The sequence below is a fragment of the Ictalurus punctatus genome, chromosome 2, assembly GCF_001660625.3.
Source record: "Ictalurus punctatus breed USDA103 chromosome 2, Coco_2.0, whole genome shotgun sequence".
Classification (NCBI taxonomy): domain Eukaryota; kingdom Metazoa; phylum Chordata; class Actinopteri; order Siluriformes; family Ictaluridae; genus Ictalurus; species Ictalurus punctatus.
The window spans coordinates 39,354,503-39,373,505 of NC_030417.2; the positions used below are offsets into that span (position 1 = coordinate 39,354,503).

General features: G+C 43.5%; 1 protein-coding gene across 4 annotated transcripts in view; it reads right to left on the reverse strand.

Annotated features, from left to right (window-relative positions):
- The window catches only part of smg1 (SMG1 nonsense mediated mRNA decay associated PI3K related kinase), a 41,612-nt gene extending 26,607 nt beyond the window's left edge, over positions 1 to 15,005 (reverse strand). For 3 of the 4 annotated variants that reach the window (XM_017495824.3, XM_017495815.3, XM_017495804.3), the window contains exons 1-14: positions 14,735 to 15,004; positions 9,782 to 9,939; positions 8,890 to 9,042; positions 7,490 to 7,626; positions 7,281 to 7,339; positions 6,235 to 6,448; positions 5,583 to 5,708; positions 5,431 to 5,503; positions 5,236 to 5,333; positions 4,680 to 4,853; positions 2,612 to 2,833; positions 2,009 to 2,110; positions 1,651 to 1,920; positions 1,306 to 1,436 (exon numbers count right to left, since the gene is read on the reverse strand). In XM_017495824.3, coding sequence (XP_017351313.1) covers positions 1,306 to 1,436; positions 1,651 to 1,920; positions 2,009 to 2,110; positions 2,612 to 2,833; positions 4,680 to 4,853; positions 5,236 to 5,333; positions 5,431 to 5,503; positions 5,583 to 5,708; positions 6,235 to 6,448; positions 7,281 to 7,339; positions 7,490 to 7,626; positions 8,890 to 9,042; positions 9,782 to 9,939; positions 14,735 to 14,811 — 1,994 coding nt within the window. In that variant the 5' untranslated portion in view covers positions 14,812 to 15,004. Of the gene's footprint in view, positions 1 to 1,305; positions 1,437 to 1,650; positions 1,921 to 2,008; positions 2,111 to 2,611; positions 2,834 to 4,679; positions 4,854 to 5,235; positions 5,334 to 5,430; positions 5,504 to 5,582; positions 5,709 to 6,234; positions 6,449 to 7,280; positions 7,340 to 7,489; positions 7,627 to 8,889; positions 9,043 to 9,781; positions 9,940 to 14,734 lie in introns of all 4 variants that reach the window. The other variant, XM_017495795.3, reaches the window with a different exon arrangement.
- Positions 15,006 to 19,003: the final 3,998 nt, after the last annotated feature.

Below are 19,003 nucleotides of genomic sequence, written 5' to 3' on the forward strand. Positions count from 1 at the left end.
TGCAGTGAGAGGGTGTGTGTGTGTGTGTGTGTGTGTGTGTGTGTGTGTGTGTGTGTGTGTGTCTACCTGGTGCAGCGAGAGTAGAGTGTGAGTGTGTGTGTGTGTGTGTGTGTGTGTGTGTGTGTGTGTGTACCTGGTGCAGTGAGAGGGGGTGTGTGTGTGTACCTGGTGCAGCGAGAGTAGAGTGCACGTGTGTGTGTGTGTGTGTGTGTGTGTGTGTACCTGGTGCAGCGAGAGTAGAGTGCACGTGTGTGTGTGTGTGTGTACCTGGTGCAGCGAGAGTAGAGTGTGTGTGTGTGTGTGTGTGTACCTGGTGCAGCGAGAGTAGAGTGTGTGTGTGTGTGTGTGTGTGTACCTGGTGCAGTGAGAGGGTGTGTGTGTGTGTGTGTGTGTGTACCTGGTGCAGTGAGAGGGTGTGTGTGTGTGTGTGTGTGTGTACCTGGTGCAGTGAGAGGGTGTGTGTGTGTGTGTGTGTGTGTACCTGGTGCAGTGAGAGGGTGTGTGTGTGTGTGTGTGTGTGTGTGTGTCTACCTGGTGCAGCGAGAGTAGAGTGTGAGTGTGAGTGTGTGTGTGTGTGTGTGTGTGTGTGTGTGTGTGTGTGTGTGTGTGTACCTGGTGCAGCGAGAGTAGAGTGCACGTGTGTGTGTGTGTGTGTGTGTGTGTGTGTGTGTACCTGGTGCAGCGAGAGTAGAGTGTGAGTGTGAGTGTGTGTGTGTGTGTGTGTGTGTGTGTCTACCTGGTGCAGCGAGAGTAGAGTGTGAGTGTGAGTGTGTGTGTGTGTGTGTGTGTGTGTGTGTGTGTGTACCTGGTGCAGCGAGAGTAGAGTGCACGTGTGTGTGTGTGTGTGTGTGTGTGTGTGTGTGTACCTGGTGCAGCGAGAGTAGAGTGCACGTGTGTGTGTGTGTGTGTGTGTGTGTGTGTGTGTGTACCTGGTGCAGCGAGAGTAGAGTGTGTGTGTGTGTGTACGTACCTGGTGCAGCGAGAGTAGAGTGTGTGTGTGTGTGTACCTGGTGCAGCGAGAGTAGAGTGTGTGTGTGTGTGTACCTGGTGCAGCGAGAGTAGAGTGTGTGTGTGTGTGTACCTGGTGCAGCGAGAGTAGAGTGTGTGTGTGTGTGTACCTGGTGCAGCGAGAGTAGAGTGTGTGTGTGTGTGTACCTGGTGCAGCGAGAGTAGAGTGTGTGTGTGTGTGTACCTGGTGCAGCGAGAGTAGAGTGTGTGTGTGTGTGTACCTGGTGCAGCGAGAGTAGAGTGTGTGTGTGTGTGTACCTGGTGCAGCGAGAGTAGAGTGTGTGTGTGTGTGTGTACCTGGTGCAGTGGGAGTAGAGTGTGTAGAGGACGGAGTACTGGACCGCAGGGTGGTGTACGGCCAGCTCGTTGTGAACCAGCACCAAATTCTGGCTGAGGAGCGCGAACACGGTGGGAGAAAGAGCCCACATCTGTAACAGAACTCAGACATTACTCTTCTTCATCATCATCATCACGGTCTGTCCCTGCGAATGAGCCGTTACTATAGAAACCATACTGTATTAGCAGAAGCAAACCCATGCTGCACGACTGTTACAGCAAACTAAAATCAACACCTTCTGGCCAATCACAACCCAGAATTGGAAAGCGTGGTGGTGGAAGCGTAAGACCGAAAGACGAACACACCCCGATCAGGGAGTTCTTGGTGTTGCCGATGGTGGTGAGAGTGCTGAGGTTGAAGATGAGGATGAACTCTGCTCGGTCGGGGCGGCGCTGCAGTTGGCTGAACGCCGCGTGTTGGATGTTGGGACACGCCGGCGGGAGCCCCAGCGGCGCCAGCAGGCTGTTGACGGCGCAGGCCATCTCCCCCAGCACCAGCTTATACGCCGCCTCCAGGATGGGGATATTCTTCAGGCTCAGCACCGCCTGGTACACGCTGTGCGCCGCCACCACCACCTGTCACCCAAAAACACAGAAAAGGCGCTCTGACCATGACCTCTCACACACACCAAGAGGAGATTAACGTGGACGACTGGCGCTGTACCTCTCGCTCTCTGTGGAAACGCAGCTCCAGAAGCTGGGACGCCGGAGCCAGCAGCTTTTCTACAAACGTAGCAGGCAGCTTGGTGTTTATCTGCTCAACAATCTGCACACACACACACACACACACACACACACACACGATTCACAGAATTACACATCTTTCTGTTGACTTATTTTAGTCGAAATGGTTTTAAATACGTTACCATGGAAACTGCTACAGCTGCTATCATTAAACAAGTAAACGATAAAAGGAATAAAACATTTCAGGGAGGCGCTGTTCGAGGAAAATAACCAAGGATGAAGACAGAGCAGCAGGACGAAGCAGAGTCACTACACCTGTAGCTTTACAGCTCGTGTTTTATTCCCCTTACGCCTCTGCAATGTGACCAGTCGTTAAGAAAAGCGAAAAATAAAAAGGTAATGTGGAGGATCGTTTAAGAGAGAAAAACAACAACAACAACAAGCTCCTATGGGATCGTTAACAACTGCTTTCTTTGCTTTTTAAATAGGTAAATATGAAATGTGCACACGCAGCTGTAGGACTGAATAATACCACAGTCATGCTGACAGGCTGCTACAAAGTAAGCCGAGCGTGAACAGTCACCAGTGTGAGTAGGGTCAGGACGCCCACGCTGTATTCGGCGCTACACGATTGACAGCTCTCCAGCTGGTCCAGGCCGTAGGAAATGACCGCTCCGGTTAGTTGGCTGCTCGAGTCCATGCTGGTCAGCAGGACACACACACACTCGTTCCCCGCAGTCAGCACGATCTCCGAGAAGAAAACCTGCTTAGCCGTGGTGATGCATGCTAACACACGGTTCAACACCTGAGAGAGAGAGAGAGAGAGAGAGAGAGAGAGAGAGAGAGAGAGAGAGAGAGAGAGAGAGAGAGAGAGCACACAGGAGAACACATCATCTTCGGGGACCAAGCACCCAGACACTGTGCCTATAGCTATGTTTCTCCTTTCCTGTGAATATGTGGCTCAGTGATTCAGGACTGATCTGCAGTTTCACACATTTGACAGTCTGTTATGGGAGAAGATTGGACAAAATCTGCAGGAGTAGCACCGAAAATCCTATAACCCATTACCTGCACTCACATCTTTTACATGCATCTCTACTGACACAAACCCAACCTCATCTAAGCAGGCCCGGGTTACCCCACTACTTAAAAACCCAGCACTTAACCCTGCTGCATTAGAACAGTACAGACCCGTTTCCAAAACCCTTGAAAGAGCAGTTTTTAAAATCAACCTCCTGGACAGCAAGCAGCGAGGCTTCAAAGGCAGTCGTCCACAGAGACTGCTCTGCTTTCCATCACTGAAGCCTTACGACTAGCAAGATCAGCCTCAAGGTCATCAGACCTCATCCTACTCCACCTCTCTGCTGCCTTTAACGCCGTGAAACATCAGATCCTCCTGTCAACTCTCTCCAGCCTAGACGTCAGCGGAACGGTTCTGCGCTGGGTGGAATCCTCTCTCTCAGACAGACCCTTCAAGGTATTGTGGAGGGAAGGAGCTTCTGAAACTCAGCAACTCACACCTGGCGTTCCACAGGGGTCAGTTCTGGGTCCACTGCTCTTTTCTATCTACACTACATCTCTAGTGCAGGTGATTGAGTCTCATGGCTTCTCATATCATCGCTATGCTGATGACACCCAGCTCTATTTGTCCTTCCAGCCTGACGATCCATCTGTCTCTGTGTGTATCTCTGCTTGCCTGTCGGACATCTCAGTCTGGATGAGGGAAAACCACCTTAAGCTCAACCTGGCAAAATCTGAGCTTCTCATCATCCCAGCCTATCCCTCAATCACCCACAACCTCACTATACAGCTCAGCTCGACCACACTCGAACCAACCAGGACGGCCAGGACCCTCGGGGTGATTCTTGATGACAGCTTGCCCTTCACCTTCCTACCTCAACTCTCTCCGGAAGGCTCAAGTTCCCTCACGCAATCTGTGATTGGTTAACGACCGACGTTTAGTAGTACCTACTCAGTGTGGCTCAAGGTCCCTTTCCAGAACCTTCAAACTAACTGTTCTTTAGTGTGGGAATGAACTTCCAACCTCGATCGCAGAATCCGTCACCATCTTCAGCTAAAGACCCACCTCTTCCATGAGCTCTTAACCAACCCCTAAAAACACCAAGCCCACATTATTTATAAAAAATAAATTAAGTAAAAAAATTTTTTTTTTAAACCCACAACAACTTGCTCTGGCTCTTACCCCTCAATACATCACTGCTTGTATTTCCTCATTCATAAGTCGCTTTGGATAAAAGCTTCTGATAAATGAATAAACAAACATAAAATCCAAGATGGCGGAAATTTTCGCAGTCATACATTTTGGACGTACGAATCAAAAGTTCTAAACGTAAACATACTTCCAAATAAGGTCCAAATTTGACCCGATGGTGGCGCTAGAGGGTTGACATTACTGTAGAATTTTTCCAAACTATTAATAATCATAACACCCTTTTTAAATCATGATAATACATAAATAAATAAGCGATAGAAAGTTTAACCTGCAAGTCAAGTGCATAACAACAGGAATTTTAAACGTCGCATAACTAAACACTCGTTCAGCGGCTTCAACGTCACGATTCCTTCGACACGTCCGTAAGATCCGTGTAAAGGAAGTGAAATCGGATGCCGCGTACGTGCGCGATACTCACATCAGTGACGTACGCCTCGGTGATGGGCGGACCCCGGATGGGGTTGAAACGCTCCCCGATGCTGCGCACCACCGTGCTGAAGACCCGCAGCAGAGCCGCCAGTTTGGGCAGGGACACGGCGGGCGGGGGGACGTCCTCGTCTACCGCCTCTCCCGACACCACGTGGCTCAGGTCCTGACAAAACACCACGAGTCAGAACAGGAAGAACGAGTCAGAACACGCCTCAATCTAACCACATGAAAATCAGTTTAAAAAAAAATAAAAAAAATCAAGCGCACGGCTCCCTACAAGCATCGCGCTCGGATCAGATCAGCAGCACGCGCTCACTAGACTAGCTACCGACGCTCACCGGAGACACCGCCAGCTCCTCCGAGCTTTATTCATTTTTCTTCCTAACGTCTCTGAAACATTTAACGAGAGGTCGAATACGACCGTAGAAGACGAACTCACCGTCGTCTTATCTATTGCTAGCGTCCCCTTTTGCTTTAGCAAGATCATGAATTATTGTACCAAATATCCGTTTGAAAAATCGTGATCTTAACAAAAACCACGTTACCTCTGCGTACGCTTCCATGTCTTCCAGAAACTGCCCCAACAACGTCGTAGAAAAGGCCAAATCGGCCACCCAAAACTGTTCCAGACTCTGTAGCCAGCCTGTCCACACACACACACACACACACACACACACAGTTTACGATACACATCTTGATAAATGAAAGCATAAACTCACGCATTCTTTCTCTCTTCTTACCCGACACCTGCAGAGTGAGAGACTGTTTCTGTGTGTGGTCGATGTGCCACCCCACCAGGATGTCCACCGTGTCCTGAGGAGAACAAAGTCAATAATTAGCCAGGCTGTCCCCGAGCCGCGGGCGGGGCGGCGTGTAAACGAGCGCTGCTTACTCTGAAGTTGGTACTGAAGATGTGCGGGTAGCAGCGGGCCACCAGCAGGATGCACTTCACGCTCTGACACAGCAGCTCGGGCGTGTCCAGGTTCTCCAGAATGGACTGGAGGCTGCTCATCACCAACTGCACGGAAAAGTAAAGGATTTAAAATGGACGCGGCAGAAGGACGCGCCACTAACCGTACGCGGAGGAGAGCCGGGTTCCTGACGAGCCGTGTTAAAATTATAACATCAGTACGGATTCCCGTAGCGCCGTCGTCCGATCCAGCTCCCCTACCCCACATGGGGGATGATTAATGTATGTTTTGACCAGCGACGCCATTTTTAGAACCGAACGTTCCTGTAAATACGCCTCAATAATATCTCCAGACCACCACTATTTAAAATTCGTAATTAAACTACAAATAAAACCATTTTCAATTCAAAACCAGAGCTTTATCATTATTTCAGAATAAACACATCATACTAGTGATACCTCCATAGCACTTTTCTTTTTATCCAGACCGGGTACGAATACACGTTTTGAGAGATATATATATATATATATTTTTTTTAAACCAACATAAACATACAAAGGAGTTGTTGGACATCGTTATAAGATTTATTTATTTAGACTGCGCAATAGGACGCGTCCCGGCGCCGCACGGTACCTGCATGACGGGCGAGAACGCTTTCTTCTCCCCGGCCGTCTCCAGAGCCTTGTACACGGCCACCAGGTAGAGCAGCTTCACCTCGTCCTTACTGCAGCTGCTGAACTTCACAAACATCCACCTGAAGATCTTCTCGGCCTCGTAGCTGAGGGCAGCGCAGAGCAAACCCAGGCAGCAGGCCGCTTCCTGTCGCAGCTCGTGGAGGAGTTTACTGCTGTAAACGCACACGTTTTTATCCAATAAATACATGAAACGAACCGACCGGATACGTGAAGACCGTTTCAGGCAATCATGGACTTATTTTCATGAGCATTAAATAAATTATATACGCTATTTTATATCGTCATGTATATAAAAATCCGAATAACATAAACAACCTGACCTGTGTGTGAAGTTTGCTTTAAACAGATTTGAAGTATTAAAATAATAATAATAATAAGAAGAAGAAGAATACGCACAGGCAGCCGATTGAGGAGAGCATTTACATAAATTTGAATATTCATGAATGAGCAACATACTGAAGCAGTCCGAGTGGAGCGTGGGACGCTAAATAATTTGTAATAAAACTTTAACACCCCAAAATTTTACTGTTATTTACCTTCAATTCTTCTATCAACAATATTTACACAAACAATAAACAAACAGCTTCCTATTCACTATATACGCTCCCTACACGGGGTATAGCAGCACTGTACGACCAATCAGATTCACAAACAGGTTCGGCACGCCATGTTCGGGGCAGGATTAAAGTTTTGGCACCCTCAGCTTTGTTTTGGTCTCGTGAGCAGGAAAGGTGCAACAGTGTCTTATTTTATGGAGGAAAAAAAAAAAAATAGTGCTATAAAAGTTATTTTAAAAATGTATAAATAAAAACAACTAATTCAATGAGCTGTGTGTGTCATTATGTAGTAGTTTCTCAGTAGAACATCGCTACAGAACACCAAAATTTAGACACTACCATGTTCTCTTTAACTCCGGGGTTTTCATATTAATCAAAAAAAACTCTGCTCGACATTCTTCCAAAGATAAAAATATATATTCCACACCTTTCATTCAAAATGTCATTCAGGGTGTTCAAAATGGTATCCAACTGTTTAACCAGGACCTGTAACAAACAACCACCAGATATTACCAGAAATAATCAGAAACACATCCACCAAACCAAGCAAGATCAGTCCAACACTACAAACGACTCGGCAGTAAACGCCATCGTGTCGCTCGCAGGGACGGATTGGTGCTGGGTGCCAAAACTTACCACCTTGTTTTCGGAGTGCACGATAAGTTCCCTCATTTGTTTCAAGGTAGCCAGCCTGCGGTCCCGGTCGTCCTCCCGCGACATCCTCCGCAGAAGATTGGCGAGCCGAGACTCATCAGAATGAGCCTGCGGTCGGTCTGAGAGTGCGAGAGACAGACAGAGGGAGCGAGAGAGAGAGAGACAGGGCGAGAGAGAGGAGGAAAGGAGACAAAGATGAGACACTTGCAGCGTTACGTCGGCGCTCTACAAGTCATGTTAAAAACCGCCGTAACAATTTAATAAACCGATTTACCAGATTATCCGTAATGCAGGTTTTTATTATTTAAACCCACAACGCTTTCTTGTCTAGGACATTAATCTCAGCTTTAGTTAAGAGGAATGAACTCCGTTACCTAGGCTAATTAACAATAAATTAAAAGGAGGTATAAATAGGTTTTTTTAAAAAAATATATATAAATAACCTGGAAGACATGTAGAACATCAACGACGGATTACACCATAAGCAAAAGTGTGTTAAGTCGCCGTTTGGATGCACTTCCTGTCAGTCCTTTTATAGACTCTCTACGAATCGCCGTAGATCCTGGGGGTGGAGTTTCATGAATGTGGGCGGGAACCGTTAAAACGTCAAACCCTAATCGAACCTCGTCTGTGCAGGATTTCAAGTCGGTGAAATCACATTCGCACGAAACAGTTCCGCACGCTCTTTCTCAGGGATGTTCGTTGTGCTCGCGTTCGATTCACCTGAACCGAAGACGGCCGTGAAGGAACACACGTCGCGATGACGTCACGTGACGCGTCTCCGCGGTAATTTTGAAAAATTCCAAGCTGTGACGAATACCGGAGTTTCCTCGAGTTTTCGTTTCTCTGTGCGATCGCTAAATCCTGGAAGGACTGACTAATCTCGAAAAAAAATAATCAAGCACTAACCTTACCTAATGCAGCTTGATGTAGGAGTGCAGTATTTACAGACATGTTTCACTACTTATTATTATTATTATTATTATTATTATTATTATCATCCGAATGATTTCCTTAAAACTAGAAACGTGTCATTTTTATGCACTGTAACTTGATATACAACTGGAGCCTGTACACACACTATCCCATTAGGTCCACTATTGTAGAATTTCTCACACACACACACACACACACACACACACACACACACTATTCATAACACTAACTATTTTGATTGTGCTCATGCGATAAAATTGATTTTATAATTCTGTGAGATTTCCTGCACGTGTAGTTTGCTAAATAATCTGTATTTAACTTTGCAAGCTGTTTGTGTTTATTTATAGTCTTGTGTACAGTGTGTTTGTATTGTCCTGTAGGTAGGTGTGTGTGTGTGTGTGTGTGTGTGTGTGTGTGTGTGTGTGTGTGTGTGTGTTCACACCCACCCTGTGATTTCCTCATATCCTTTGTAGCTAAAGCACGGTGTCCATGCTGAAAACTGGGTAAATCCGCCGTCACATCGTTGATCCTCAACTCTTGCCCCAGCGACTTCCAACCAAATGTATTTTCACCGTGGCCTCCATCAACGTCATACACACCTGGCATTTATTTCAAAAACAAAACAAAACAGAGACTCATGTTCAAAGTGCACCGTACACACTCCGGTGACTTCGGGGCTTTCCGAACTCCGCAGCGATTTCAGTTTCGTTTATCGTCAGGATCTGTTCTTACAGGTTTCATCCACACCATGAGTCAGTCACGTCTGACTCAGGACGTCTGCAACACGTCTCGTCGCACGTGTTACACCCTCACATCCGGACGCCAACACTCCCGCAGGAGGAGAGCGCTTCTATCCGGAGCCCTGATGTTTCGTTAGGTATTTACGGACGCGTCGGTGATCAAACTAGGCGTTATTTATAGAAAAAATAAAAGCCGATGACGTATTTACGAGTCCGCCGTCATTATAACGCCTCCTTTAAACCGCCTGCCTCACAGAGGACCCATTTTAAAACATATCCCTCAATAAAGACATAAATACCTGATCAACAAATGCCTCAGTGTCGTGTTTAATGATTTCTATTACAAACATCGTCTCACAGGATTTATCGCTGGAATTAAGACACATTAAAGCCTTGGAGAAATCTTTAAATAAAAAGGTTTAGACGTTACATGTATGAGCTGATTTAATGATTTATTTACTCATTTATTAGGACATCTATCGAATGATTGTATCATTTACACACGGAGAAGTACAGTTCGGGTGTTTTGAGCTGATCGGTTCCTGTAAGCAGAGTGAGTGAGGTGCGCGCGCACACACACACACACACACACACACACCTCCTTCTTCCAGCGAGCCGTGAGTGGTGTAGGAGTCATGGTGCAGCGGCGGCGTTCCCGGCTGCTCGGACGGCGCAGGATCGTAAACAGCTGCTGAACTGTGCTCTCTGGACACACTGCACTTCACACCTTCCTGGCTGGCTGACGTGCTGTCGCTTCTGAAACACACACCCGAGCGCAGGCAAGGTCAGGGAGTGCGTTTACATACACCTCACTACCCCCCACCCCATGCACGTTTCAGTAAAACCCGGTCCAGCGTCGCCTCACTCGGTCAGCGAGCAGCTAGTCCTGCAGTGATTGGTCAGGAGGTGTTGATAAAATGTTCAAGAACAGAACTACTGACAGTAACGCCGCTGCCAATCACACAGTTTCCATAGAAACGTCTCACTCGCAGGGACGTGAACAGCACATGGTGTTTATTTAAACGTTTAATGGAAGGAGTCTCCAGTATCGGCGCTTTGTAACAAGCGGCGGTGGAGCTGTGGATCGGACATGCCCAAAAAGAGAAGACAGGGAGCTGAGAGAAGGAAAGAAAGATTGACAGAAATACATAAACAACTAAATAGCCGAATAACTGAAAAGGAAAAGAATAATTTTACTGAAAGAGGGAAGAACGTACGGCTAAAAGAAAAAGAACGAACAAGTTCCTGAAAGTTAGAAAGATAGAAAGAAAGACTGAATAAAATAACTGAAAGAACAGACATGAAAGAAAAAGAGCCGGAAGGAACAAAGAATTAGTTGAGAGAAAGAAAGGAAAGACAAGAAAAAGAAAGCACAAACAACTGGGGAAAAAGGGAAGGGTAGAGGAAAAAAAGAAATCAAGAAGCTTAAGAACGAATAAAGACAGAAAGAAAGCTAGAAGAGAAAAGTTAAAGTCCTCCTGTGAAGTGAAAACTTTTGCACTTGGGACTTTCCCAAAACAAACACACCCTCCCCCCCCTCCCTCTCTCTCTCTCTCTCTGAAGTGAAACTGAACAGCAGAATAAACTCCTCACCTGCTGTTACACCCTCCCTCCTCTTCCCCTCAGCACCTTCATCCTCAGGCTCCATCCTTCCTTCCTTTATAGTAATCATCCAAATTAAACAGTTAGCTGAGCGGACTTCTCAGCACTAGCAAAGCTCAACAACCAAATGACGCGAAACTCCCCGTTTTCAATCCGTTACACTATTTTAAACACACTGTTCATCTTCACCGCTTAAACAGTCTTATTAATATCCAAACTCCCTTATTCATCTATTTACATGTGTCAAACACACACAATAAATCAGCTAGCGAGCTAGCATCTCTGCCATAAACAATATCAAACTAGCATGCTAGTGGTGTTCACGTTCATATCATTTACAGCGCTAGCTTGCTAATAAGCGAAACCCATTTCTAAAAAAAACATTTTAATTTGAATGTAATTACTTACATAACAGGGAATAGTTACAGAGTTAACTAGATAACTAGTTATCTACACTGGAATAAAGTTGGTTTGTTCCATATTCGCGGATATGCAGAAATTAAGGGACCGTCTCTAAAGTTACATACGACATTGTTAAACACGATTCTAACTTCAATAGCATTTGAAGGGAATGACTTACAGTCATATAACCAACTGTACTGTTCATCTAGGTGTCAGCTATAACACACACCTGTTAGATTTTTCATATTTAACCCTACAACGCATGAACCAAAAAAAAACTTCCGAATGCATAACAGGGGTCAAAGTGAGCCGAACTGGATTGAATGGTTTTCTTCAAAAAAGTAGATGTCCTATTGATGAATTTTATATATACACACACACATAAAAATAAAATAAAATATATATATATATATATATATATATATATATATATATATATATAAAAATTATTTTTATATACATAAAATTTTATATATATATCTCTCTCACACACACACACAGTATCTCACAAAAGTGAGTACACCCCTCACATTTGTGTAAATCGTTGGTATCTTTTCATGTGACGACACTGAAGAAATGACACTGTGCTACAATGTAAAGTAGTGAGTGTACAGCTTGTGTAACAGTGTAAATGTGCCGTCCCCTCAAAATAACTCAATACACAGACATTAATGTCTAAACCGCTGGCAACAAAAGTGAGTACACCCCTAAGTGAAAATGTCCACATTGGGCCCAATTAGCCATTTTCCCTCCCCGGTGTCATGTGACCTGTTAGTGTTACAAGGTCTCAGGTGTGAATGGGGAACAGGTGTGTTAAATTTGGTGTCATCGCTCTCACACTCCCTCATACTGGTCACTGGAAGTTCAACATGGCACCTCATGGCAAAGAACTCTGTGGATCTGAAAAAAAAAGAGTTGTTGCTCTACATAAAGATGGCCTAGACTATAAGAAGTTTGCCAAGACCCTGACACTGAGCTGCAGTACGGTGGCCAAGACCATACAGCGGTTTAACAGGACAGGTTCCACTCAGAACAGACCTCACCATGGTCCACCAAAGAAGTTGAGTGCACGTGCTCAGCGTCATATCCAGAGGTTGTCTTTGGGAAATAGACGTATGAGTGCAGCCAGCATTGCTGCAGAGGTTGAAGGGGTGGGGGGGTCAGCCTGTCAGTGCTCAGACCAGACGCCACACACTGCATCAAATTGGTCTTCATGGCTCGTCCCAGAAGGAAGCCTCTTCTAAAGATGATGCACCAGAAAGCCCACAGTTTGCTGAAGACAAGCAGACTAAGGACTTGGATTACTGGAACCATGTCCTGTGGTCTGATGAGACCGAGGTAAACTTATTTGGTTCAGATGGTGTCAAGCGTGTGTGGCGGCGACCAGGTGAGGAGTACAAAGACAAGTGTGTCTTCTACAGTTGAGCATGGTGGTGGGAGTGTCATGGTCTGGGGCCGCATGAGTGCTGCAGGCACTGGGGAGCTACAGTTCACTGAGGGAACCATGAATGCCAACATGTACTGTGACATACTGAAGCAGAGCATGACCAGTATGCAGTATTCCAGCATGATAACGACCCCAAACACACCAAGACGACCACTGCCTTGCTAAAGAGGCTGAGGGTGAAGGTGATGGACTGGCCAAGCATGTCTCCTGACCTAAACCCTATCGAGCATCTGTGGGGCATCCTCAAACGGAAGGTGGACGGGCACAAGGTCTCTAACATCCACCAGCTCGTGATATGGTCATGGAGGAGTGGAAGAGGACTCCAGAGGAACCTGTGACGCTCTGGTGAACTCCATGCCCAAGAGGGTTAATGCAGTGCTAGAAAATAATGGTGGCCACACAAAATATTGACACTTTGGGCGCAATGTGGACATTTTCACTTAGGGGTGTACTCACTTTTGTTGCCAGCGGTTTAGACATTAATGTCTGTGTGTGGAGTTATTTTGAGGGGACGGCAAATTTACACTGTTAAACAAGCTGTACACTCACTACTTTACACTGTAGCACAGTGTCATTTCTTCAGTGTTGTCACATTAAAAGATACCAACTATTTACACAAATGTGAGGGGTGTACTCACTTTTGTGAGATACTGTGCGTGTGTGTATGAATGAATAATATACTGCGTGTTTAAATATCAAACATCTAAGAGGTGTTTCTCATACCTGACACCCAGATGAACACTTTACAGTGGGTTATATGACTGTAAGTCATTCCCTTCAAATGCTATTGAAGTTAGAATCGTGTTCAACAATGTCGTATGTAACTTTAGAGACGGTCCCTTAATCTCCGGGAACATCGAACGTTAAACCAACTTTATTCCAGTGTAATCTAGAGAGTTTAACGTCGACACGACAGCTAGCTAAAGCTAACTAAGCCTGCACGCGCTACCCAACTACCTAGCCGAATTTAGATATCCAATTATCGTTCTATAATTATTTTTAAACGACTTCCTAGTCACACCATCAGCTTCGAAAGCTACGTTTGTGCGAACTTAAAACGTTAAATGTTATTAAAATTTGAACAATTCAACAACAAAAAAGAAAGTCCCCAACACGTGAGAAACAATGCTAGTTTAGCTAACTAGCTAACTGGCTAACCCGCTAACTTCAGCCGTCAATACGCGGCACCTTCTGACGCGCTAGCACTAGCTTAGCCAAACAACAAACCAAGTTACTTTTGCATTAAACCTTTTTAGTTTTTAATCCATTATCAAAGCTGTAAATATTTCGTAAATCTAGAAAAAAAAACATACAAGTTTATTTGAACTGATTAAAGGGGTGTCTGCTTACTGACGGTTAAGTGTATTTTAGGTAAAAACGTCAAATTTTATTAATCCACTAGTTTACACATTAATAATTCGATTAATTAGTTATATTTCATATTACAGCGGATCGAATTTAACTCATAAATCTGTATAATAACGTCACTGAACTTTTATTAAATATAGCCGTTCCTCATAAGAATGCAGACAGCGGCTCAGTCTCAAACACGTCGACTTTTAAACACGTAATGGACTAGATCGAGTGCACGAGCGATGTACGCTATTCCTAATGTAGTGCACTTGTGTAGGGAAGAGTGGATCCGTTTAGGACTCCGCCCACAGATAAGGTTTACTAACAACCGCGGAAACGGTTCCTCTGATCGTAATAGATTACTGTACATCCAGATTACAAGTGTAATTACAAAATTATTTACCAATAGTTTGTTAACGATATCGTTAATGTATGACTAAATGGTTTGCTCAATACTAGCTAACAAGCTAACCTTGTTGGGGGGGGGGGGGGGGGGGGGTGGTAAAAATACATCGCTACATATCTTTCGCTAGCAGACGATGTTTATAGTTAGCTAACTATTAAAATAATTATCAATCATTTTAAACAGGTGCGCGTGCAGTTATATAGTTTTAGACGACTCGTATTAAAAGCACGACAGTATATCGAGTTCACCCAGGGAGAACGCTGTCAATTCGGGGAAAAAGTAGGCCTCGCTGAATCCCCGCGCTTGCGTACAAAGCTCCCCAATGACGGAGCGATACCAACCTGGGCTGCCAGTCATTCCAGTTCCGGTGCAGTTTATGGGCGCTGCTAAGCCGAGACCCGAGGGCTTTGCGGCTCATTACCTTCGCCAGGACTGCATGACCCGCTTCACCACGGGGAAACGTCCACTGAGTCTGACCGAACTTCAAGTGTTTAATCTATACCGAGTCGTAAACTGTTAAAACGCGAATCAAACAAGCCAAGAACCAGCGCCGTGTTTGAAAAGTGCGAGCAATGCGGCCTGACCCTCCCCTCTATTTCTGCGGTCGTGTGTGAGCGCTTCACCACGCCGCAGCAGTGACACCTAGCGGTCAGGACGTGTCTGTGCACCTCTCCGCCTCAGCTCCAGTACACCTAAACTACACTGATATGAATGTAGGATTGTTACAGAACTCTGTTGTTCGATATTTATCATTCATTTTCATAAATAATCGGTGATAATAAAAGTCTTGATCGGGCTTACCTCTTTACCTGCTTTACTCTCTGTGTTGTTTTTCAAAATCACCTTGTGGACTCGTGTACACTTATTAATGCCAGGGATGCAAGAGTTACATCCGGGGATTTCCCCAGGAATTTACCTGACTCTTACATGTTGTTGTTTTTGTGTGTTACAAGAACAAAACCTTATTCTTTTACTTAATAATTAATTGACCGTTTTATCTTACAGTTTAACACTACCAATACGACTACTACTATTTCTTTTTCGACTTTTCTTTCTATTTCCACTTTAACAACAACAACGATACCCTGCTGAAAAAAACAATAGAAACCCTCATAGAATTTGTAATGGTTTTAATGGTTATAATAGGAATTGTATTGGTTTTAAATATCAACTCTAATGGTCCCTGCGGGTTTCTACTGGTATTTTGTTGCCTTCTATTGATGGCATGTTATGTCTAGTGGAGACCATTAAGGACCAGTAATAGTATTGGTAATGGTTTTCATGGTTAGCTGATGGTCTGTAATGGTAATTGTAGTAGAACAGTTAGAATTTTTGTGATATTTTCTACTGGGGTTTTTTCAGCAGAATAATAATAATAATAATAATAATAATAATAATAATAATAATAATAATAAATGTAACAATAAGGAAAGTTGAAAAGCTTGTAATAATGATAAGATTATTTATATTTTCTACTTTATTCATTTTTAAATAAACCCTTTTAGATTTTTAAAAAGTATTTTAAAGGTTATAAACTATAAATTTAAGAGAAAACATGAAAATGTGTGTTAGTACAAAAAAGATAGGGAAATGTTTAAATACAACTTTGTTAGAAGTTCAGTGCTCTGGGTATAAACAACAAAATATCCATTCTTTTATTTGTTCTTTTTTCATTCAATCATTCTTACAAAATTATTATTATTATTTTTTAAATTGTTTTAATTCTTCAGGTCCGGAGATGAGTGCCTTCAAGCTCCATACTTTTTCAGAAGTTCTTGCACAAGATCCCTTAGGATGAAGAAGAAGAAGAAGAAGAAGAAGAAGAAGAAGAAGAAGAAGAAGAAGAGGAATGAAACGAAACACAATAAAGGAAATGCAAAGTATTTTAATCCAAAACTTATTTTCAAACTTTAAAAAAGTGAAAAAGCTAATAGGAAATTTTAAACTAGTGTCCCATCCTGCTCTGGTTCTTCTCTGTAATCTACATGCTGAAGGCTTGAGTGCTGCGAGTGACGTTTTTCAGGTGAAAAACTTTACGCATATCAGTCCGAAGGTGTGTATCAGATCCAGTATTATAATGAGATCAAATCCCAAAATGAATACTATTCAGCCAGTTTGAAAGAAATGACCAAAGATCATCGTGGTGGATTTTGTTTGTTTCATGTATTAGTGTGGGGTTTTCTAAAAGACCGTGTGTTACCTGTGAGGTATCTCGTCTAAAAAAGATACGTCGAGTTCGCTCTGGAAAATATTGGCACCCTTGCTAAAGTTATAGCTCAAATGTCTTTGTGGTTAACGGGCTTCGTGTCACACGGGAAATGAGAGAAATCTAAACTGTAATTACGTAAGTCAAGCCGTGATCGTCTCTACGAAGGGCGCCAATAGTTTTGCAACACATTTTATGATGTGAATGGATAACGTGCGGATTTTATTCCAAAACATCATTATATTGAATCCTGTGCTCATTATATATTGAATGTAATGATTATTACTGACTTTGTGTCTTAGATATTAATTAAAGAAGCTACAATGGACATATTTACATGTTTACATAAATATATATTTACATATTCAAATATTTATATATTTAGAGGTTTAAATATTTATATATGTACTCATTTACATATATATTTACATGTTTGCATATTTATATATTTACATATTCGCATATTTATATATTTGCATATTTACATATGTTTTCGTTCACATATTTATATATCTACTCATTTACATATATATTTACATATTCACATATTTATATATTTAGAGGTTTACAGATTTATATATTTGCATGTTTACATATGTATTTATTTACATATTTATATATTTACTAATTTTTATATCTACATAGTCACATATTTGTAAATTTACATGTTTATATTTTTATATATTTACATATTCACATATTTATATTTTTTACATATCCACATATTTATATATTTACATGTTTACATATTTATATATTGGCACTGACGTCAGTCTTCCCGAGCTCACCACACCCACAGAGCTGCTTCATCATTCTGTATCTGCTGCCACAAGATGGTAGCATGCGCTAAACCCCGGCCTGCATGAGGATCAGCATCTTCTGATCCTCACTTCCTGTCATTTTCTCCTCCTCGGGTCACGAGGTCGCACTGATCTCTTCCCAGATAAACGGAATACGTCCCAGCCCAATGATCTCCTCTGCGTCCTTTATGATGCTCTGTCTGACTTCCACATTGTGTTGCTAGGCAACAGCGCTACACCATAAACAGTGTGCGTTATGAAGAGCGGTGAAGATGAGGGAGAGGAACGGGCGTCCTGGTGGAAGACTGAACGTTGGGTTTTACTGCACCTGCAGCAACCAAACCTCACCGGAAGGAAGGTCACGAGCGTGTCTTCAGAATCCGACTCTGCCGTCTGAATTTATAGATTAGACTCGGTTTGTGATCTTTATGCTTTGCTTTAGGGAACAAACACTGTGTGGTGCTGTGATAGTAAAATAACCCATGACAGCGAGGCGTGACGGAGCGGAGTTACTGTTACCATCCAGCGTTACCTAATTCTAATTAAATAACAACAACGACTTTTTATCCATTTATAGTTACATTTAATGTTGTGGAACATCTGCATGATCACTGTTAGCAGCCGTAAACAGCCGTTCCCTCACCAGATGTCAACAGTTACAGCTTTACCTCTGGCTGTTACAAAGCGCTGACACTGGAGACTCCTTCCATACACGTTATCTGCTAAATAATCATATTCAACATGTCAGTATCATCATGCGAACATCAGTCAGGATCAGAAAGACAAAAACATAGTTTCTCTGTCGAATTTCTTCAAAAACCCGGGAGGATGTGAGTTTAAAGCCCACTGAGCCGTTGAGGTGGGGTTATACCGAGCATCACTGGTACAGCAGGATTGTCATCGAGCACAGTTTAGCTGGAATCAGTGTCTCGAGGTTCTGGAAAGTTCCTCCTCACACAATTTACACTAATATGCATCTCTCTGATCCACTTCCTGTATCGACCGAACATCCCGGCGTGTAACAGCTGGAATTTACACGCCTCACTACGTACGATACACCCGAGAGGTCATGGGCAACTCGGGACTGGGAATCACACGGAACAAACGGAGCCGTGAACGATGGTGGTGATGCGGTTCCTCTACAGAGCGATACTTAAACGTTTCAAACACGACCGTTTCGGAGCGTCTGCTCTCAGAGGAGCTTTTCTAGATCGATAACTGGCTCAGGATTATAACCCAACTTCATTTTTTCTCATCTTGGATACAGTTTTAAAGGAACAGATAAAAATGTCCACAGTGTCCAGCCCAAGGACATGTCTGGTGTCAGACCTTCTCTTCTTTACTTCTGCACTAACTTAATTAAAGACTGTCTCGTCCAAAATCAATAAATCTGCCTCAAACCACATGGAGGGCGGGACGTGATTTATGGTACTGTGTAAGATTTAAAGTGTAGATCAATGTGTCAAAGTCTCTCTCTGTACACATTCATAGTGTACGGGTGTAAAAATAATTAAAACCGGAAGAAGGGGTAAGCGGTAGAAGATGGATGGATATAATGTGTAGAAGGTGTAAAAGTCGACAATCGCTCAAACTCAATATAGGAT